Source organism: Halyomorpha halys, unplaced genomic scaffold, assembly GCF_000696795.3.
Source record: "Halyomorpha halys isolate HHAL.00 unplaced genomic scaffold, Hhal_1.1 Scaffold2048.1, whole genome shotgun sequence".
In the NCBI taxonomy this organism is placed as follows: domain Eukaryota; kingdom Metazoa; phylum Arthropoda; class Insecta; order Hemiptera; family Pentatomidae; genus Halyomorpha; species Halyomorpha halys.
This window is the reverse complement of record NW_027113440.1, coordinates 195,473-219,506: the sequence shown is the minus strand read 5'-3', so window position 1 is coordinate 219,506 and position 24,034 is coordinate 195,473. Positions and strand designations below refer to the sequence as shown.

General features: G+C 28.9%; 1 protein-coding gene across 1 annotated transcript in view; it reads right to left on the bottom strand.

The window, feature by feature from the left end:
• Window positions 1–1,777: 1,777 nt before the first annotated feature.
• Window positions 1,778–24,034, bottom strand: part of LOC106691052 (mitochondrial glutamate carrier 1) — a 23,717-nt gene continuing 1,460 nt past the window's right edge. Inside the window, exons 3-9 of the mRNA XM_014436701.3 lie at window positions 10,971–11,099; window positions 8,723–8,778; window positions 7,938–8,031; window positions 7,066–7,202; window positions 4,803–4,985; window positions 2,439–2,601; window positions 1,778–2,055 (exon numbers count right to left, since the gene is read on the bottom strand). Of these exons, the coding sequence (XP_014292187.1) occupies window positions 1,914–2,055; window positions 2,439–2,601; window positions 4,803–4,985; window positions 7,066–7,202; window positions 7,938–8,031; window positions 8,723–8,778; window positions 10,971–11,099 (904 nt within the window). The 3' untranslated portion in view covers window positions 1,778–1,913. The remainder of the gene's footprint in view (window positions 2,056–2,438; window positions 2,602–4,802; window positions 4,986–7,065; window positions 7,203–7,937; window positions 8,032–8,722; window positions 8,779–10,970; window positions 11,100–24,034) is intronic.

The window sequence follows — 24,034 nt, the reverse complement described above, 5'->3', positions numbered from 1 at the left end:
TCATTTATAAATTCTAGTGACCTTAGATTGGTTTTATAACAAATATTCGTAGCATAATAAACCTAAATTTCAGTAACATAGTTTTGGAGTTATCAGCAGTGATAATACATTATTCAACCTTTTCCTATGCATCCCTTGGTATTCAAGAAATCAGACCATCCATGACATCCTTGATTTAGCCAATATTTGATAATTTAAGAAGATTAAAATAAACATAATTAGAAATCCTTAATTTATTTAATCTATAAAACAGAATATTGGAATATTAAATATAAAAAAACTTCATCATTAACAACATTTTATTTCAACCAATGATATAACATAAAATCAAAATATTAATAAACGAAAAAAAAAAAAGTAAGACAAAATAGAAAGAGAGAAAGAAAAGTCAATAATTTAAGTTATTGTCATCAACGTGTAATATTTTCAACACACTTCTTATAACTATTTTAGAACTAATTTCTTTTAAGGGTTGTAGAACAATCCATTGGCAAAATACAATCATAAATATTCATACACCTATAAATTCACAGCAATTTATGACAATAATTTTAATTTACTACTTGTAAAACATTACCGTAGCATAAGTAAGACTAGAAGCACATCATTGACATTTAAATCTATATTGCTTATTTATTTTATATGAATGATCTTTGATACATATCTTTTATAGATAGAATAGACACATAAATTGACCCACATAGTACACATATATCAACAAGTACATAATTTATGTAATTCTAACACATAAACTTAATAACTGCAAATATGTTTCAATAAATAGTAATACTGGATTGAGTTATATCCAACAAATAAAAAAGAGATATGTTTAGAAATGCCATTTTAAATTTTAAAGTAAGAAGTAAATTGATAAAGAGGAACAAATTATCTAATTTGTTAATTAGATAGTTTAATAATTAGTCCATTTAATAAAAAAATAAGTTTGAGGAAAACTAAAATAATAAATTGAGATCCCGAATGATTATTAGATTAATAGAAGGTAATCTTGAAAAAGAAAACAAACCAAGAAAATGCTCAGAAAATTAACTTAATTCTCATATTAATAGATTAATTTTTAACAAAATACATTTCATTTCAAAATTCCAGAAAAATTTTGTCAGAACAGCATCAGTCCATGGCATAACTTGTTCATTCATTCAACGTACAAATATATAAGATGTAGTTTTTTTTTTTATAAATTTAAATTGTAAATATATACTTTGCTTATTACTTATTTATTGTTTGGGGTCAGAGAAGAGTGCACTAGAAATAAATATCCTTTATCTCAAAACTTTAAAAAATATTGCTCTATGATTTAGGAAACAAAAAAATCTAATATTTATTCAATTCATGCAAAACTACATTTACAGAGTTCTATAACACATAGCCCTGAAAAATAAAATGCAAAGTCATTCCATCACATTAAAAACAAAACATAAATGTTTTGTGATTATATATAACAATTAAATGTCTTCAAATTTAATATCTAACATTTTAACAATAGTTGTACATACAACACAAGCCCATTCATTTGAAAATCAGGCCATAATTGTATGACAATATCAATTACATGATGACAACAAATTTGTAAATGTACAAAATACTTTGAAAGAAAAAATGTTGTGTTAGAACAGAACCAACGGAATTAATTAATCTATAACACTATTTAAAAATAAAAATTTGTAATAAATTATGTTACATGTTTAAAAACAAACAGCCTCTGGTTAACACAGACCATCAACAAATATGAAACTAAAACAGAGTTTTTCTTTTCTTTTCTTGTTTTTTTTTTCTGTATAGGAATGTCAGGAGTAATATAAGTGCTCAAAACACTTCTTCATTCCCTATAAATAATTTAGAGTGACCAAACATTGATCTTCCATCTGCTATACACTGAAGGACACCATTGTTTATTAATGTATAAAGGAGAGAAGATTTTCAGCGACACCTAAGTAGTATACAGTCTGGGCGATACCGAACAAAGGAGCGATCACTATCGCCCTGCATGCTCCTCCCTTGAAAAATGCCTTCACACCTTCATTCTTATATGTTTTCCTGAAATAATAAAATTAAAATTGAATAATAATAAAACATAAATAATGCAAACTTAATTTAATGGCATCTAAGTTATATCTATTTACATATTACAATGGAAAAAAGAACAATCAATTCTTATTTACATGAATAATTTGTTACAGGCTTGTTAAAAAAAAAAAATTGTAAGTAAAAAATACTTAATTTCATAGAAAATAACTGAAGATATGGTTATTATTAAGAAATGTTAAATTGAAAGTGTTATTTATTTAATGATAATTATTTTTGAGAGATGAATAAGCTAATTTCAAAGTAAATGCTAATCTTTTCCAAAGACAGCTAAAAGTTTCTTGTAACAGTATATGTAAATTGCTATTATGTGTGATCAATGTCATTTTACTCACTCAAAAGTATCTACGATGCCATTGTATTTGACTTGGCCAGGCATGTCTACTTTCGTGATGGCTTGCAAGCGGGTTTTAACTACGTCAAAAGGATTAACACTCAGGGCAGCAATACTTCCAGAAAGGCATCCGGAAATGAAAGACCACCAAAATACAGCTTCATCTAGTAAAAAAAAAATTTCAATACTTATACTAACCAAAAACAATTCCATGAACAATTTTTGAAAAAATGTCTTAGGATAAGGTACTAAATAATTCTTCTATCAATTAAAAAAAAAATTGTTTGGTTTAATAAGAAAACGTTGATTACAATCAAATTAATTCTTAAAATGAAAATATGGTGTTCACAGACTTGAACTGTAAAAAGTTATATATAGCTATAAAAGTAGTTTTATTCCTTTGAAAATACAGTCGTAAGCTTTATTAACATATTTCATCAGACAAATAGTAAATACCAAAGCAAACAGAGTATTTGTCCAGTTGTACAAAGTGTGGAAGAACAAGAGCATCTCCCAGGATACCAAACTGTGTCTTTTTAAAACAAATGTATTCTTAGTACTCTAATATCAATCCGAAACCAGGAAGGTCACTAACAGAACTATGGAAAAACTCCAAGTATTTGTAAATAGATGTTAGAGAAGAATACCACATCCATTAGTGTTTACGGAACACATAAAAACATATTCAAGGTCAGCTCAAAATGCTGTCATCTGGTGGGAGAAAAAAGAAGTAGTAAGCAGTACCCACTGTGTGAGTGAGGACAATTACCTTTTGAGACAGTGAATAAGTACCACATATGGGGGAGAAACTCATGGATAAACCGAGGGCAACTACATTTCGGTGGTAGTCAACTATTCCTCAGGATGAGCGAATAGTTGGATCAACACACCCAGTCAGGGAACAGGGACAGGATGAGAAAACAGAACAAGAGATTATCTCCAAGATCTACAAAAGCTCCATGTCAGTAGCCAACCATCAAGTAAATTGTAATATCATTCATTAATGTATTCCATAATCAAAATTTATGTAACTAACCTAACTAATATTAACCTTGTCTCATTTTGTTCAAACCACTAACTACAGTCCACTCCAGTAAAATCCAGAACCAGTATTTTTCCATAAAAAATCAATCACTGCAGATTTTGATTCATTTCAGACCGCGGTGATTGAACAATTAGCCTAAAACCATTTCCAACCCCATAGATGAAGTGATCAAGAGAAGGAAATGGAAGTCAATTGTCACACCTTTAGGAAGCATAATAGTATTATAGAAAAACAGGTACTTGATTGGAATTCGCAGGGTGCTCGGAAGCAAGGACCCAGGAACACCTGGAAGAGATAAGTGACAAGACTTCGTAATGAATATTAGGACCATTAAATTATAATAAATGGGATCAAATTAATGGTAAACTGATGAATTATATTCTATTCTCTCAAAATCCACTTTCTAATGTTTATGATTATCTACCATTTTTAAATTAAACCAATTTTTAACCATTTTTAAATTAAATTAAACCAATGAGAATGATTCCAAACATTCTTTTACAGTATAAAACTAAAGCTAATTAAATTTTATTAAAATTCATCCTGTATGATCGGCTCTCATAGAATTAAGATTTTAAGATATTTCATGAAATAAAAGGCAATCACAAACATCTGTAACTTTTTGGAATATATGGCCAATTTGTAAAGAGAATTAGCACACATTTTTCAAAGTTTTAATTTGGTTTCTTACTATTGATATAGGTCCCCATAAAATATAAAAAAATCAGTATTACTCAAACTTTTGTATACACAACCTCTTTTTTTCTTGTATAATTTCAATGGACTATATTCTGAGGTCTCATTGGTCTCGCCTACAATTAATCAAAATAGTATCAGGTGCTGTAACACACAAACTTTTTTTTTAATGACCCCCTTCCTGATCATATGGGAGCTATCTAGAGGTAACCAACCTATTCTGTGTGTCATAGTGGGAGGTCAAGTTTTTATTTTGTGAGAACTTCACAAAAATAAAAGACGAACCCCCAGGCCAGATTCACCACTGTAGTCATGATGCAGTAGCTTAACTCCCTCAGCTACTGATGGCCCCTGTAACACCCAACTGTCAAGAAACGAGCCATAAGATTTTATTGAAAATTAGAAGCTAAGTTAACTCCTAAACTCTTTCTACTGCTCCTAATGATTGATCCTGCTTCATGTAGCCCCTCACTAGATGAATTAAGGACCTAATAATAGTATGATACATTTAATAATATTTATGATACATAGACATGGCATCAACACTTCTACTATAATAATAATTACCTTAATAATGTTTATGATACATTACAGACATAGCATCAACACTTCTACTTTACTTACTGCTGTTCTTTTTCCTGGGTCCTAGTTGATTCAGACGAGCAAAAAGAGGGAAATATACGGCTGAGAATGATACATCTCTTAGCATCGTCGCACCAATACCCTTATATAGGCCAAAAATGCCTTTCTCCTTCAACAGTCCTAAGGCAAGCTTTGTAGCTGATGCTTTTTCTACCACTCTTCCTTCTATAAATACCATGAAAAATATATTTATAAAAGGTACATAGCACTACAAAAATAAATAAGCCATGGCATAATACCAATCAGAAATATAGTATTAAAAATTATTCTAGGTATTTTGTTTATTAAACTGGCTATAGATCCAAGATTAATTGATAGTAACTTTATTTAAGAAAATCCATTATAAATTAACACTAAAAATCCAATAGAAAATGCACTAAAATACAAAATAAATAATACTAAATAAACCATGGCATAATACCATAACACATAGTATTGAAAATTATTCGAGGTATTTTGTTATCTTGCTCTTAAAACTATCCTATATAAATTTTGGTGTAAACCGACTATAGATCCAAGATTGATCGACAGTAACTTTATTTATGAAAAACCAATTTCTATCTTCTTATTCTACTCATTTAGACATTTTTGAGATTTTTTTATTATTATTCATAGCAATTGCTAAATGTTAAAAAAAAAAAAAAAAGTGAATATTTTATCTATGCCATAAGGATTTAGTAGAAAAGGATTTGGATATATTACGGCCTTGATAATAAATACTGATTTGTGAAGCTTCTGCAACTCGTATTTCTATTTTCCACTCACAAGAAAATTTTGAGCCTCTCGAACAATTAAAGCCTCATAGTATAAAAAGACTGTGATCAACATAAAAATATATTAACTACAATAAACTATAATAATACCCAAAAAAAGTATTTGCACTATATGAGGGGGTCAGAAGCCAAGGGATTCCCACAATAAAATGATAATATTGAGTTATTTTCATTTAAAGTGTTATTACTCCACAAAAAAAAAAATTGAATACTGTAAAATGCATTTTTTTTATCTGAGAATTGTGGTGAATTACCTTCTCATACTTATTACTAGGACCTCTTGCCTCCTGATTTCCTCATATTAGAACTTTACATACTTCACAAACATCAATTTAAGCTTGTTAAGAAAACACTATGGGACTTTCAACAAGAATGAGCAGATAAAAATTGGCTATATTTAATTCCTCATAAAACTAATCTCTTTGTTGTAAGTGATCTTCAACAACTATTGATTACATAAAAAAGAATGAAGTTATCAAACAGTTTATCATAAAAAATCTAGTTCAGTCCACACAACTTTTACATCTCCAACTTTGAGTTGAAATTAATCCTTGTTAGTTTCTACTTTTATAACTTCTTAATCAATCACAAAGGCAATCATATTCCCTTAACTATCTTCCATTTATAGTTTGTAGTAAAAACGACTATTGCTATGTTATCATGTATCCATGATTGTTATGACAATAGTCAAAAAGATGTGACTATTATCTTAAGAACCATGAAAACACAAAACATTTATTTTATTCCTCAGTAAATTACCAAATTCTTTCATAGTTTATATTAATCCATTGCTTCTTAGTGCTAACAATAAAAATTGTTAATTACTTCAAATAAACCAAATCAAAGGAACTTTAAAGGGAGCCATTTTGAAAATTGGCATTTTCATCGTTGGCCCTGTCAAAATATTTCAATGAGGATAAGACCTAGCTGATATTAAAGAATATTTAATTGTACATTCATAAACTGAATATAATCAAAATTGTTAGAGCCATTTTGGAGAAAACAAAAAAAATATGAAAAATCGATTATATAAAGTGGCACTTTCGGTTAGTAAATTTCATCGAAAATGTTGCTATAAAAGTCTAGGTCTAATCAGCATTAAATATGTAATTTAAGTTTTGTGTCACTTTTTATTATTAAGCTAGACAGTTCACAGGCACATGTACACACACGCACTAGCACACACATACACAAACATCAACATTTTGCAAAACTTAGTTATTTCGACTCGGGGACCTCAAAACGTGTATTTCTGTCAAAAACTCAAAACCAAAATTTTTTAAATTGCAATACTTTCCAATGCTATTATATATTCCGTATATGAATATCTACACTATACAGATAAGTGAAAGTAAAAATATTCCTACGTTATCACTCATGAAATGCGACTACTGAAGTGTTAAAGAGTTAACAATAAAAAAAAAAACTATATTCAAAATTGAACATTTAACTAGTAATAAAGGTTCTGTTACCTGCAATGGCTAATGCAGCAACTCTTCCTGCATCCTGCATTTGTATTTTAAGAAGTTCCATGGGCGTTGTAATAATAATCTGACACAGTCCTGCTGAAGCTCCAGCCAACATCTCTCGACCAAGAGGTAATTGAACTCTACAATCAATCTCATCAATTAATAACCAAGGATAGTCAATTTTTTATGTAAAGTGTAAAGATTTTTCTATAATAAACAAGCTATACTCTCTTCCACCAACGTTTCTTCGTTTCTCCTTTTTGGTTGCTTCAGCTCTTAAACCATCATCAGACCTACTTCTGTTTTTTATAAATTATTTTTATCACAGTCAAACCTGGACCATATCATCATTCTTTACTCTAATTATTGTACATGCCTGTACTTATAAGTACGATAATCTATCAGTAGAAGATTCCATTATGCAAACTGAAGAAATGGATGTTTTAAAAAAATAGTTATAAGAGAGGATAGAATGATGTGTTTTAAAGTTAACAATCACTAAACATAATTAGTGTTAAAAATGGTATAACATGATCCAGGTTGGACAATGATCAAAATAATAGCCAATGATAAACAGTAGACCTGAAAATTGCTTGAGAGTTAAAATATTGTAAAAATACATATATACTTTTAATACTGGGAACATTCATAAAGATATTAAATTAATGAAAAATTAATTTATATAGTTATGAATAAAAACAAAATCTTAATGCAACACAAATACACTTTGTGATTTAATAATAATGAAAAAATCTAAAATATAATGAAATGCGATCAGCAAGCATTATTTTCTGATCTTTTGCTAACAAATTGTACTGAAATGATAAGAGAATAATATTGAGGGTTTTAATAAAATTCTTTAAAAATAAACATACCCAGCTCCAACTGAGAGATGATGCCTAAATAAATCATTTGCGGCCAATTTTATTGCCTTCTCAGGAGTGATCAGAAGAATATTCACAGCAGAGCCTGAAAATAATCATTTCAAACTCATATTCTGAAATTCATTGTAAGCAGATAGGAATAAAAACCAATAATATAAACAAAATATGTATCTGTTTCCTGGAGTGATAAAGAACTAGGTCCATTTTTTACAATAGTGAACCTCAGAGAAATTTCTATTCTCTCTTAATAGATAATAAAAGACTAAAGAAATAATTCCTATACCCCCTATGAGAATGTACTCGCAAATCCAATTAAACACATTGACGGGGTGTTTATTAAAGTTGATGTCTATTTATATTGAAACAGTACCGCACTCAAGGCTCTTCTGATAGTAAATTAATTTGCATTCTGTACGTTTCTACGTTTCAAAACATTTATGTCATTTGTAACATAATAAGCTATAAAGTATGGATAAAAAAAAAAAGTTAAAATCTAAGAATTAATTTGATTTACTAATTCATCATAAAGAAAATCAAAAATGAAATAAATTATTATTATTATTATAATTATTTTAACCAAAATAAATTTTAAAAAACAATAATAATGAGTGATAGAAGCTTTCCCTATTGTTATGGATTCTAATTTTTTTATTTATTACAATAGGTTTTGAATAGTCATTTCTATAAAAAAATTTAAAAAATATATAAACAGAATGATAAGTAAATACAGGCAATTAAAATAATTTTTGAACTAATAAAATAATTGAAATAATCACCTCTATACATTCCAAAATATCCTTCAGAGCTATATGTCTTCCTGAAACAGTCAAACCTGCAAACAAAAAAATGTTTTAAATTTAATACTTAATATTTGTTGAGGTTCTGTTCGCTATTGAAGTTAAGGGTGAAAATCACTAAGTTCACTTTTAAATTTAATACAAAAAAAATTTTATTAAACAATGGTGGGAAAAAAGTCGAGAAATAAGGACATTTTCCCCATAATTTACATAATAAGTACAGAAAAACAATTTATTTGGTCACACGTGTATTATACACGGAAAAAATATAATCGCCATCAGGAATACATTTATAATCAATTATAATTTGCATCAGATTTTTAATAAATAATGTTCCAAGTCACGCTTGTGGGAGCTAACTCCTAGAACCAGGGTTACAATCTGCCAATAGCCGATAATTATTTATTCTGTTATTACAGCCATGAGTTAACCCAGTTGGTTCAGGAATCCTCCAGGGAGTGAATTGGGGAAAAACCTGGCGGTTTAGCATGATCTTAAACAAATTAACTTGTATAACTATTGTTCTAAAAACAGTAATTCCTTACGAAGTACTGAGCATCTGCCCTGCCCCTCCATTGGCTATATTTAATTCCTCATAAAACTAATCTCTTTGTTGTAAGTGATCTTTAACAACTATTGATTACATAAAAAAGAATGAAGTTATTAAACAGTTTATCATAAAAAATCTAGTTCAGTGCAAACAACTTTCACTTAACGTCTCCAACTTTGAGTTGAAATTAATCCTTGTTAGTTTCTACTTTTATAACTTCTTAATCAATCACAAAGGCAATCATTCCCTTAACTATCTTCCATTTATAGTTTGTAGTAAAAACGACTATTGCTATGTTATCATGTATCCATGATTGTAATGACAATAGTCAAAAAGATGTGACTATTATCTTAAGAACCATGAAAACACAAAACATTTATTTTATTCCTAAGTTAATTACCAAATTCTTTAATAGTTTATATTAATCCATTGCTTCTTAGAGCTAACAATAAAAATTTGTTAATTACTTCAAATAAACCAAATCAAAGGAACTTTAGAGGGAGCCATTTTGAAAATTGGCATTTTCATCGTTGGCCCTGTCAAAATATTTCAATGAGGATAAGACCTAGCTGATATTAAAGAATTGTACATTCATAAACTGAATATAATAACTTGTATAACTATTGTTCTAAAAACAGTACTTCCTTACAAAGTACTGACCATCTGCAATGCCCCTCCATTAATTAATTGTACCAGCCAGGAATATACTCAACTTTCTGCCTAAAGCACACAAATATCAATACATTTTCAAGTACATACATCTTAAATATAACAACAGACAAAACTCAAGGGCTCAATGACAATACAACCAACAATCATTGCTTACATACCTTCCCTTACCAACCCGCGTCAAACTCCAAATCTTCTAAAGGTCAGCCTTAACAGAATCCTTCTACTCACGGACATACATGCACTTAATTTAAATAGACAAATAAATTTTAATCAGTTTCCACTTAAAAAAAATTATTTAATAAATGCATACACCAAGGTTATCAGAAGAAATCATATTTCAGCAATAATTAAATAAATCATTATATGATAATTCTAATAAAAAAAAACTATTGATTATTTTAAACATTTTCAAGACCTTTTATGATTATAAACAAATAAAAGAGTATTTTTATTATAGTTTAAACAAGAGTATCAAATAAATAATTAAACAATAAGTTTAAATATTAAATATAAATGAGAGCTTATTTTTTAAAACCATGTTAGTTCATTTTTTTTTTTTATTGTTCGGTTTTATCCTAGAAGGTTCTTATCTTTTGAAATCCTGGATTTATTGAGTAAAATAAAAGTCATGATAAAAATTAAACCCGGTTGTTTGAATGGGGGAATAAATTCCATACAAGAGAAAAAAAAATTGAAATTGGGCAATTATTAAGAAAGATGGAAATAGAATGTTTAACTTATATTTTTAAAAACTTTTGTGGTCAAGTTTATAACCAAAACATAAAAATCATAATATGTACGTATATGTTAGTTTTAACTAAATTGATAATAAACTTTCAGGTGTTTCTTCAATTTGTATGTAGTAAATGCTGAAATCTAGCAATAGCAAACTGCCAAGTCAGTAAAAACCTTGAAACATCTTGATATATGACAAATTGACTTACACCACATTCAAAAATAATGGTTTTAATATAAGGAAATAGGAAGTATATACTTCTTACTTACATAGATTTGTACATCCTCTTCTCTCCATCAGGTTGATTTTGAAGTCTGGTCTTAACGAGATCCAGGGGAAACACCACTGATACTCCAATAATACCAGCGATACCACCATTTATAATTTTTGGAAGAAGTCTAATAAAAAAAAAAAAAATGTCAGAAACTCGAATTGTAATTATCTAGTACCGAAGTAAGATTATAAATTAACCTAGAAATAATTGTAAACTAATTTCTTTCATTGGATCTTCATAAAAAACTGTGGTAAAAGCTTACCACTCCTTGGGGTTGTGTAGGTCTTATATAGCATATATAGTATATTTTTAGGTTTATAACAAATAACTTTAAAATTAAAACTAGTAGTTTAACAATGTCACTTAATAAAATAAACAGGATTAAATTGCAGAACTTTTATTATACAAGTATGTTAATGGAGGCAATATTTCATCTTATATTTCAAAGAAAACCTATTCTTATCATTCATTGCGTGCATTTATATACAAACATAAACCTAGAAACCAATTAAAAATGAATGGTTTTCAAAGATTTTTTTTTTTATGGTTCCCATTAAAAATAAATAGCTTTCAAAGCTTTTTAGCTTTTTTTTAATTTTATTATTCCCAGAAGTAAAATATTTACCCATTTAAAGTTTCCACTAATGTATTTTTGTTTTAGTACACTCCTATCAAAATGATGGTTTCTTTTTTGGAGAATACTGTATTTTTCCACAATTAACGCGACTTTTCTGTTGGAAAATAATTAATTTTTTTACCTAGACTTAACAAAAAAAAAGGAACAGTAATTGACCTTGAAAAGTAATTACTGAACTATTTCAAGAGCACACGGCCAGAAGCTCATTTTATTACAGAACAAATTAAAATGTTCGCTAATTTTTCGTTCAATGCTCAATATATTGAAAACAACCAACTATACGAAAAAATATATTAAAGATATTTTTGAAGTTGAATAAATCTAAAATTTTAGCCATGATAACTGTTTTTTATGTTCATTTTTTCCGAGATAAAGTTTTTCAAACACCAAGATGTAAAATAAAAAAACAAACAAAAAAAAGAGGAAAGAGCATTTTATGAATATTAAGATATTGATTAAAATTAAGATATATATTAAGTTGTTGATTAAAAGTTGAAACACTCATTTTTCATAGAAATTGAGTTTTTGACCAATTAAAGTTAAATTTCACTTGAAGGTCATTCGTTAGCACATAACTGTTCGTAGAAGATAAGACCTAACTCCTTTCACACTAAAAGTTACGAAAATAATTAGCTACATGTTTCAGGCATCACATTAATTAAAGTTAAAATCTAAGACAAACACTAATTAAAAGTTAAAACCAGAATAGAAGTTAGAATGAAAATATAAAATTTAACACTTATTGCCGCTAATAACAGTGTTATCAATCTCTGTTAAAACTTATATGGCGTTTGTTCACCGATGTTCTTAGTTTTTGTGACCTCTTTTGTGCGATGCAAGGAATTGTAAAAAACATGAACTCTCTTTCGAAGATAAAAAACTGCAGAAAATCACCAAATATGATCATCACCATTTCAACTGTTTAAAAATTAAAAAGAAAACCATAAAAGGAGGATGGTCCGAGTGGGGTAAAAAAAACTCAAATAGTCAGCAATTTACATTGAGCCAACATTTCGTCCCACATTGCTGGGCTTTATCAGGGCTAAAAAAAGATACAACCACTTAAATGATGTGAACATAAATGAACAAAGTAAATGAAAAATTAAAAAGATATACAATGAAACGTAAAAACAAGAATAATAAAAGATTATAGACAATTAATGAAAACGGAAATAAAAAGAAGAGGTATAAAATACAGTACAAACTAAGAGACGGAAAAAGGGGGATAAGAATAAAATAAGATAATTTCCATCTCTTCTCCATCAGTTTGTACTATATTTTATTTATATTTCTTCTTTTTATCTGTTATTATTTCCATTTTCATTAATTGTCTACAACCTTTCATTATTTTTATTTTTCATTTTACAGCTTTTTAATTATTCATTTACTTGATTCATTTATGTTCATATCATTTAAGTGTATCTTTTTTAGCCTTGGTGAAGCCCTGTAACGCGGGACGAAACGTTGGCTCAATATAAACAGTTTAATCACCATTAGTTCTTTTTTTTTTTTTTTTACCGCACCCAGATGGTCCGGGTACTTTAATTATTACACACGGTCAATTAGCGATCTTTCAGTAAAAAGAAAACCCTGTGAAAACGAATCAATGAATTTGCACCACAGCGGTGTTACGTTCGATGTCATAGCATTGAACAGAAAAAAAATCACCTTGGTGAAGGTGGGACCAACAGGATCTCATATGCATTGGGTTGTAAAATAAGTTCGTAGCGTTTTTCAACATTTCAGTTTATTTATGCATCAGTTCCAACCGAGAAACCTTATCTTTAAGAGGTATTTTGCTAGCTCAAAATGGAAGAGAAAAAAAACATTGTCGTCATTTATTCATTTTTTATTTCTGAAAATGAAAATCCGCTGCACTGACGGTTAACAAAATTTGCAGTGTGTATGACGATGATGCCTTAGGAGAAAGCACCGTCCATAAGTGGTTTGCTCGGTTCAGAAACGCAAATTTTTGCGAGACGCAAAGCGGTTCGTCCTTCAAATGCTGATGATGACCAAATTCAAGCAATGGTCACAGACAACCCCCAATCTACAACACGGGTTATCGCAGAATCGCTTAACATATCTCATGCAAGTGTCTCAAATCATTTGGGGGCTGCGCGATATGTTTCTCGAAGTGATATATGGGTTCCTCACAATTTGACGGAAAAAAATTTATTGGACCGCATATCCACTAGCGATTACCTCCTCAAACGCAATGTTAGTGATCCATTTTTTAAACAGTTTGATAACAAGGGATGAAAAGTGTACAATAATATCGTGAGGTAAAAGTCCTGGGGAAAACGAAGTGACCTGCCGTTAACGACTCCAAAAGCATGATTACATCCAAAAAAGGTTATGCTGTCTGTACATTTGGTGGGATTGGAAATGCGTCCTTTATTTTGAGCTCCTCCTACCCAACCAGACCATTAATTCTGCAGTATACTGTGGCCAGTTGGAACAATTAAAGGCAGTGGTTGAGCAAAAGCGTCCAGCATTGGCTAATAGCAAAGGCATAGTTTTCCATCACGATAACGCCCGTCCTCACAGATTTCCACTTATTACAAGCCCTTCAAAACTCTCTTAACAGGAAACACTTTAATTAGCTCGAGGACTAGAGGAGTTCATTGCACAAAAATCTGAGAAGTGATGGGAGGACAGAATTAAAAAATTACCTGAAAGATGGCAACATGTAATAGAGCAAAATGGGTCATATATAATTGATTAAAACTATTTACAAGAATCTGAAGTTTTTATTAAAATCACCAGTAAAAAACGCTACGAACTTATTTTACAACCCGATATCTATCAGCGATTCCTCTTCAACCTCCATGGCACCTCCTCTTCGTTTTGGACCGAGCTCCAAAACCAAAATATTGATTTCTCCTTTTTTGTGGGGGGAGGGGAAGCCATAATCTAGAAAATATTGAACAAAAATAAGTTCTATTCTGGTTCAATCTGAAGTACGTTAAATGCACCATAAAGTAGTTTATAATGCTTATTTACCTAAAAATAGTTGTCTTCATGATATCTGACAAAATGATAATTTCTCGTTATTAAAATATAATCATTTATTTCGAAAAAAACTATATCTATATATTGAATGCAGTATAAAGTAGTTAAATGTTAGTGTCAAATCGTTAAATGCACTATAAAGTAGTTTATAGCGATATTTCATCACGAGTAAATAAACTTTATATCAACACGTCTTTCAAACAATTTTACGATCCATTAACAGAAATTAATTTAGTTCTGGGTTCAGCTAAATTTCAAACTAGTTTTACTCGACGAAAAAACTGAAAGGATCTATCAGATGCATTTATAAACTACGCCGCTTCAACATCTGCAAATGAGAATCATATAGCATTGACCCTTCAAGTTATTTTATTTTAAATAAATTTTAAGAAGTATCAACTAAAACAAATAAATTACGGTTGTATCAAGAGAAGTTATTTTATAAAATGAGAAACACAGAAGAACTAAAAATTCAGATGCAAGAAATCCATCTCATAGAATATATACCTGCATAGAATTTTAAAAAATAGTCTCTATCACACCGAAACGCATTTCTGGCCGTTCTAATTATTAAGGTCATTAATTTAATAAAGTAACGAATTAGGTCTTTTATTTCGCCAATAGCCACTAAACGGTGCATTATAGAGAAACAGTCATCGTATAAAAAATAAAACAGCATTAAATTTGCATCGAAAGAGTACCATAACATATTAATTCGGTTAAGTAACATGTATTAAGTTTTTAAATTTTTCCATAACAAAGGTATAGTACTACATATAAATCCAAGGAAAGGTAAAACGTTTACTAAACAGCAAATTGGTTTGATCAAGTAACGAATTAGAAATTTTCGTTCGAATAGGTCTTTTTTCGGTTTTTGGCCTAAAGTTCTAAAAGATAATTCTTAGTGAAAAAATATAATAAAACATATTAAATAATAATAAATCATGCGTTGAATAAGTACCATAAAGTAATCATTTGGTGAGGTGGTATGGTCATGGCCACCTGTTCCAATTAAATATTTTTTTTAAAAAACAAAACAGCGATTGGGACAAACAGAACACATGACTTCGACCACTTGACCGAATTATTACTTAATGGTACTCCATCGACGTACAATTTGATAATCCTTAATTCATTTGATTATATTTTTTCACTAAGATCCTACGTTTAGAAAAAACTTATAGGCGAAAAAACGAAAAAAATACCTATTTGAACGAAAATGTCTAATTCCTTACTTGATCAAACCAATTAGCTGGTTAGTAACCGTTTTAGAGCCTCGAGAAATGGTTTTCTTTATTAAGTTTCGATTTATAAATAGTGTTATACCTTACCTTTGGCATAATTTTAAAATAAATTATATATTTATTTATATATAAATTATAAATGATAAATTTTAACAAAGAAGGTTGACATTAATAAACATTTTTAAAATTTCATTTAATGTGAACAATTGACTAATTAGGGTAATTTGTGGACTGATATAAATGACCTGTCCTCGAGGGTGGCCGAATTGGCCGAAACATCGGACTTAAAAAGAAATAAAAAATGTTTTGAGGCTAAAATGGATACAATTTTTTTATTTATTTAATCAATAAAACCAGTCTCAAGAAATTGTTACGATTATAAATAAAATAAATTATGTTTTGTGGTTTACGACATACCACTTGACGGAATCAATGTTATGGTACACGGTACACATTTTTCGCAGAATTTAATCCTGTTTATTTTCCTATATCACAACTGTTTCCTGACGATATACCGTTTAGAAATTAAAGACAAAAAAATCTAATCTGTTACGTTATTAAATTAATTACCTAATCAGCAAGAGTTGTAGAACTGCCTCCTTTCTTCCTTCTTTGATAACTGTTTTAATGTTGAGCAATCTAATTGATTTTTCCCTAGTTCTTAGTAAGAAGTCGTTTTAGTAATAAACGTTAAACTTTGAAGGGTTTTAAGTAATTCATTCAATATTGACTTTCTTACTTTATTTTCAACTTTTTTTTGTTAACATTTAAACAATAATATTAATTTAATTTTTCTAGTTTCTAGTAATAAATTATTATTTTTTTCAACTTGAATTGAATAAATTAATTTTTTTTTAGAAGCAATATAGAAATATTTTATTTTTTATATTAAATGTATATATTATCATATTTTAAAATTCAGTGTAAACCTTCTCCTCCTTTCAATGATTAAAAATAAATGAGACCCAAAAATATTTAGATAAATCAATAAAAATATAGATATTCTTATTGATGTAACTATTATTTCGATATATATAAGGAAATTAAGGGTACCACATATACCGATAATTATCAATTACAAGTTGGTCTGCATTTGTGGCAGAAAAAAGAGTTTAGGCAAAGGCAAGTGATGAATAAAAACTTTTTTTTTACATTACACGATGATTTTGTATTCTCTATAACCATTTTTCAAGAAATAATTAGTTTATGAGGTAAAATGAAGCAATAAAATAATAAAACAAATGCACTAAGACTTTCTCTTATCTTCTATCGAGTGACAAAAATACTTATATACATTCTCAGAAACCGTTGTTGTAGAAATTAAAAATACAATCACATACAGACACTAAACTTTAAATATTTTCTCTCATTAACACGTTCTGCGTGGATAGGAAAATTCACACAAGTCCAAAGTCTATTTATCCACATCTATTGACCTCGTGTGATAATTACTTAGACTAATGAGAGACATGTGGCCACCTATTTTCAATGCCTATCTAGGTGCTAGAACCAAGTAAAACCATCAAGGGATTATGGAATCTCCGTGATAAATTCCCTGGCAAATTTTTAGAATCTAAGCAGCCTCTAGCAACTATCAGCTTAATGATTCATGATTAGATAAGTTTCCATAGAAAGTTTACTATTATTGAATGAATTTAGTATAATTAAAGTACTTTAATTAATCCAAAGCTATTGTCAAATTCCTAAGCTTTTTATATTTATTATTATCCTCTAATTTAATGCAGGTAATTATTATTTATTATTCCAATCCTGCAACATCCTCATTTCCATCTATACCTCAAATAGGGTATATTTTTTCATAATTTACAGATAGTTCTTCACTTGGATTGAGTAATTTTTCGAAAATCTTTTTCCATCTTTCTAGGACAGATATTTTTTCTCCGATCAAATTTCCGTCTTTATATTTGATGAATTCTTCACTTTCTCGACTGTTTAACCGCATAATCTACCTAAATTCTTAATTTCCATGCCATCTGTCATTTCCTTACATCTTTTTTTTGCTTTCTATTTTTTGATGACTTTCTAGTCTTCAGCTATTGTTCGGGTCGTCCATTGGATCGTTATCTGCCTAGTATTATTTATTATCTCTTAAATAGCACTCATAAAGTACTCCAACCAGAAATTACGACGTATTTTTGGTGTGGTGCCAAGAATGTTCTCCATTTAACAGCATTATTAAGGCTAGGCCATTTTCCATTAATTCATGCTATTAGGCGCATGGAAAGTTCTCTCAGTCCTTTTATAATTTTTTTTGATATTCTTGACCTACTAGAGGGCTATTGATGATCTTTAGTTTAGCATGTGAAAGCGTGTTAAATGGAAAAAGATCATGAAGTATTGACTAGTATTGACTTCGACCTTTTAATATTTTAAATGATTTTTCTCTTAAAGCCAGCTTCTGTTGATAAAAAATCTTGACGAGATAATAGTTTGAGTTACAATCAGCTCCCTTACTTATTATTGTGAACACTAATATCGCTAGCATTTCTGGTATCAATGACCAGAAATCCAGTGAGCCAGTCCGCCATGTTATCATATGGGCAAATGTACTCCTATACTTTTTTACTACTTTTTTTTTTGTTATGCTTAAATAAACCTAATCTAAATCAAAATTTTATATTTTTAAAATTGTGTTTCAAGAGCTCTAATTAAGAAATGTGAGAAAAAGTATCACGCGCGGTCATCCGTGTTAAAATCGATCTAGTGACAACTAATGATTGTGTAGTTATTCATCTTAATTCGTAATGTCTTTCAGGCAAAATTCTTGTAGGCATAATTTAATATTTTCCAATTTCCCTTTCCAGATCCCTTCCACCACCAACCTGGAACAAACTCCAACATTCCAGGTTGGTATATTTACATGATTTTATTCATGCCCAAATCGTTTGCCAATTAATCCATTGTTCCGAGACTTTTTGAGGTTTATTGAAAACAAGTAGGATTTTTATGGGACAGAGTCGTTCGCCTTATACCCGACTTCCAAGCTAGATAATCGGGTATCGACATAGCATATCCTACTGATATACATTGACAACCATAAGTGCGGAAATTTCTACTTTATAGATAAAACAACCTAAGGAGATTCAGAATTTGTTATTTGAGAATCAGCATGAAAAAACAGTATAACACGCCAAGGATCCATTAAATAGTTAATATAAAATAAAGAAACATAGGCCCTATATCAAAATTAAATTTTCCTTACTTCTATAAGAATTTTTGGAACCAGGAATTGACTCTAACCTTTTTGTGATATTCACTTCCCCCTTCCCCTTGGTATTCTAGTTTTCAACCCCCTAGTTTATCGATTAAGATAAAATTGATCAGTTTCCATGGGAACTCTATCTGTTTTAATAGTGGCCCGATTTCAATATTTTTTCGCTTTATTCAGATATTTTAATCATTTTTCAAATAACAGTCTGTTAGTTTATCGAAAACTTTTTCTCGGATTTCTTCTATACACCAAAATAAAGAATTAAAAATAAAAAATTATTAAAAGGTAATAACCAAAAAATAGGCAAGTTTCATTATATAATCAGATTGAAATACTATACGAACAACAAGTTTTATCAACTGAAGTAAAAGTTTTATTTAAAATACTAGCTGCGCCCCGCGGTTTCACTTGTGTATAATACATAGCCTTCCTGTACATGATCAGTACGTGACCGAGTAGTGCATACGATTACCTCATTCTGAGAAAAATAAAGGGAACAAATTCTAAAAAAAATGTTGACTAAAGGATGTCCCACTAAACATGTTCACAATCAAAAATTGAACTGGACTGTCAAGAATATCATTAATTGAATTGAATGGAATGTTTCCGAAATTTTGCATTATTACTTTTAATGAGATACCAATTTTGACGAATGAAGTCAATCATTTAATATTTGTTCTTGATGAAGAAATACCATTTTAGCACTTCTCCCGACCTTCACAATTTTAATCTGATTTTCGTTGTCAAGACAGTGGCATTACACTCTATCTTTTGGGGGGGATTGATATTTTCTTAACCTTCTTTAGCCCATCTTACTCTGGAATTTCCTACGGAATGGGGTATCTTTTTAAGGATTTTAAAAATAATTCATACAGGGCACTTTTTTGATCTGACACTACCTGAAGGCGTAAGTTGATAAAAATCGAAAAGAGTTCAATGGAAATTTGCGCGTTAACTGAGCGGGAAATCGAACGAAATAGTTTTAAGATCCAACTTCCTATAAGAATCCGTCACCATAATTTGAATTTCATAGACAGATCTTGCAGACTAAAATGGCTGAGATGATGATACCTCATTTAAGAAATGCCTCAATATCATTCGAAATAGAAATTTTATTTTTCGCATCTTTTCCAAGCAAATCATCAAAAATGACTTGGTGATTTAAGCCTTCTGGACGAATCAACATCAGATCAAAGATGTGCCCCTTTGAATCAGTGTTAAAAAATGATTTAATTTTCATAATCATTATCCCAAAAAAAGAACCTAATTCCATTAGTTCCTCCTCCAGAGTTACATTAGAGGACTCCAAAAGGATGCTGCTAAGGGTCCAGCTAAAATCAAATTAAAATTCCAGAAATTGTAGAGGTTATGGGTAGATAATATTTATCTTTATATTCCTTTTCGTTTCAGGAAATTAAGTGGAAAACAAATTACAGTAAGCAATTGCTTCACAAATATAATAAAAGTCTATGATACAACAGATGGTAATGATTTGTTTTTTGTTTTTTTCTATCAATCCACTACAATAAGATATAACCCAATAAATGAAGTTCTAATGCATATTTTTTTCCAAAGCTAACCAAATAATGTTCAACTTAATTCTATGGGTATGTGGTTGCATTGATCCCTCAAAGTATGAGTATAAAAATTCCTGTCAACCTCTCTCATATCTTCCATACAACAGCTACTGCAATACAATCATTTAAGTCTAAGATGGGAGATTCATGAATACTACCACACACAAATCCCAATCTGGGATGGGTAGTTGGTACTGGTTCTGGGGTAGATATATTGGAGCTGCTAAGTGAAATATAAAACTTTGTTAGGGAATAAGTTAAACAGCCTATGAGACTACAGAGAACAAAAATACAGACACTCTTTACAATATACAGATATCCATACTGCTTTCAATGCTTTAAAAAGATCCAAAACCAAAATTGAAATTTTAGAAAGTAAGTGAAAGGTTAGATGATTAGCACCAGTGCAAAGTTACAAATTAGGTCAGTTGACCCCTTACTACACTCAATGTATTAATTACTAGTTATATCATTTATTAATTCAAAATTTTGAACAGGATTCCAGATTTATATGTAAACTAATTTGAAATAGAGTAATGTGAAAATCCTTTCAGATTAAAGCATAAAAAACTCCACAATATATGCACCTGGAATCAATTGGCTTAAAGTCAAATAATTAAGGAATAACTACAAAGAAAAAACTATTCCATCCACCCTTAAAATAATTTTGCTAATATATAAATTAGGAAAAACAAAATAGACATCATATTCATTGTTATGAAATAACCAAAATTGATGAGATATTGTAGAGTTATCAGAAAATATTCAAGGGCAAAGGTCTCATAAAAAATTATATCTTGTTTACATTTTAATTTTTTATCTTATAAAAAAAAACTGGAAATTTCACTATCCCACACGGCTCCATCCAAAATGTTGCTGTTTCTTAGCCTATAGGACAATTCTAAAACATTAATAAACAAAAATAATATTTAGATGCAGTAGTAATTAAAGATGCAGGACAATTAAAGAAAATTACAGGAGTTCAGAAGAACAAAAGTTAAGTAAATTTGAAAAGATGAAAAGAACCGTACACCTTCAAGAACAGAAGTTTTGGATTTGGAGAGTATGTTAAACTAATTTGAATTGAACACTATATTGTTTAAGTGAAGTAATATCAAGTTCTTTTGTAGTACAAGAATATGGTCATGGAGATAAAAATCGAATGAAAAGATTTTTAAGTAACAAAGAAGTTTTAAAAGTCAATCATTTATCTGGTTCTAATAACCGAAATATAAGAAAAAGTGAATATGCAACAGGCTTTAACAGGAAGAAAATAGAGAATATAGTGGCTCATCACAAAAAAATTGAAACATGAAGTGACAACATCCTGCAGAAAGGAACAAACCCAAAATATGAGTTAATGTCACATTATAATTCATATCAAATATCACTCCATGGCCTAGAGAAAAAATTTAACTCTCTACCTCCATGCTTATACCATCAAAGAACTGGCTAAGAAATGACTGAACTCATAAAAATGTTTAGTATCCAAATATTATAAAATGTTTGAAGAGCCATCTTTGCATTATGTCCCTTATAAATGCTGTTAGTTGAACATTTTTTGGTAATATTAATGATTATTCCATATATACTTGCATTTGCAAATTGTTCATTAGCATTCAACTTTAAATCCATTTTCTTAGTTCAGTTACTTTGCGGGTTGATCCTTTCTGTTTAATATCATCCAAATAAGGTTCTTCTAAGGATGATTTATATAAAAAATAGCATCAAATTATATACTATAATACACCATTATAGGTAATGAATAAGACCTTGCAACTCAATCATAACAGTTTTATAAAATGCCTTCAATTTCATTTAATAAACAATAAATTAGAAATTTCTAAATGATGGACTGTTTATAAATTGAACTAAATAATGAACTCAACCAAATGCATCGTGATAATCGTTTATCATTGAATAAATTATGAAGGATGAACTGAGTGCAATTCATATAAGTTAATTAAGCTTGTGAACATTTAAATTCCCAAACTCTTCTTTACAAAATGTTCTTATCTTAGATATTTTTTAGACCATTAAGTGGTTATTATTAAATTGACAAATATAAATTATTGCTAATTGAAAAGATATTAATGCATTTTAATATAAATAGTATATAACTGATGGTAAAAATTGAAATGAAAAGCAATATTACAATAAAATAATGTATATAATTAATTGTTTTTGAATGTTCAGCTGAATAAATTAGTAATATTTTAACAAAAAAGTAAAGTTGAATATATATAATAACATCTAATAATAATGTCCATTGTTAAATACAGTAAGTTTGGTTATATACAGCTGATGTTAAAATAGAAAATTAATTCAAGTGAGTTGATTTCTGAATACAGTAATTTTTTTGGAATAGCTACAATTTATATTTAATATTGATAAGGCCCATATAATAATTAATAAAATTACACAAATAAAGTGTTAAGTATTTTATATTCCTTTTTCTAGGAGAATCTGATGAGTTTAAGGAAAACATATTAAGAATTCCAAAAAGGTGAAGAGGCAAAATACTAGTGTTAAATATAATTATCATAAAAGATTGACAAATTTCAATAAAGGAATAGTCTCTCTTGATAAGTACTTCATTATCATAATTATATAATTCTGAATGAAATAATTGAGCACCTTAGACTCTCAACCTGCATGTCTTTCTTATCATAATCAATCTCTACATAAGTAGTTTTAGAATATGACAGCATAATCTTTGGTCTGATTGATCATAGTAGGTTTGTTATAAGAACTTCAAAAATATACCCCTAGATGTATTTCAAGATGCTAATTCATTTAATAATTGTTCATTCTCAAAAACATTTTTCTAATCAAATTAAGTGGCACTGTTTCCACTCATATAAATTCCTAATAATGTGATCTCAAGAAATTACAAAAAAATAAAATAAAAAATGACATAATGATAATACAAATACAGACATTTAAGAAAATTACGAGTAGATAAATAATATTGAAAATTCATTTTTCAACAATATTGTTCACAAATTGATTCTGATTAATCGATAAAAAAATAAAGGTTTGCAGAAAATATAACTGAACCAAAGAAACCAAGATATTAGAATAGTTTATAATATGATCAATTAATATCTAACATAATTCATGAATAATAAATATACATTTCTAATAATAGCCTAGTGGAATCAAATAATAGACAAAGATGTATTCTAAATTGTCAGTATATTTGAAAAACTAAATAGAGTTTTTAGGATTTTAATGGAGTTAATTATCATAAGTTTAATGAAAGATATAACTGAACCAAATATTAGGAGATAAAATTTTTTTATGAGAAAATAGTACATGTTTAAATTTCTTTAATTTCAAAAATATTGAAAA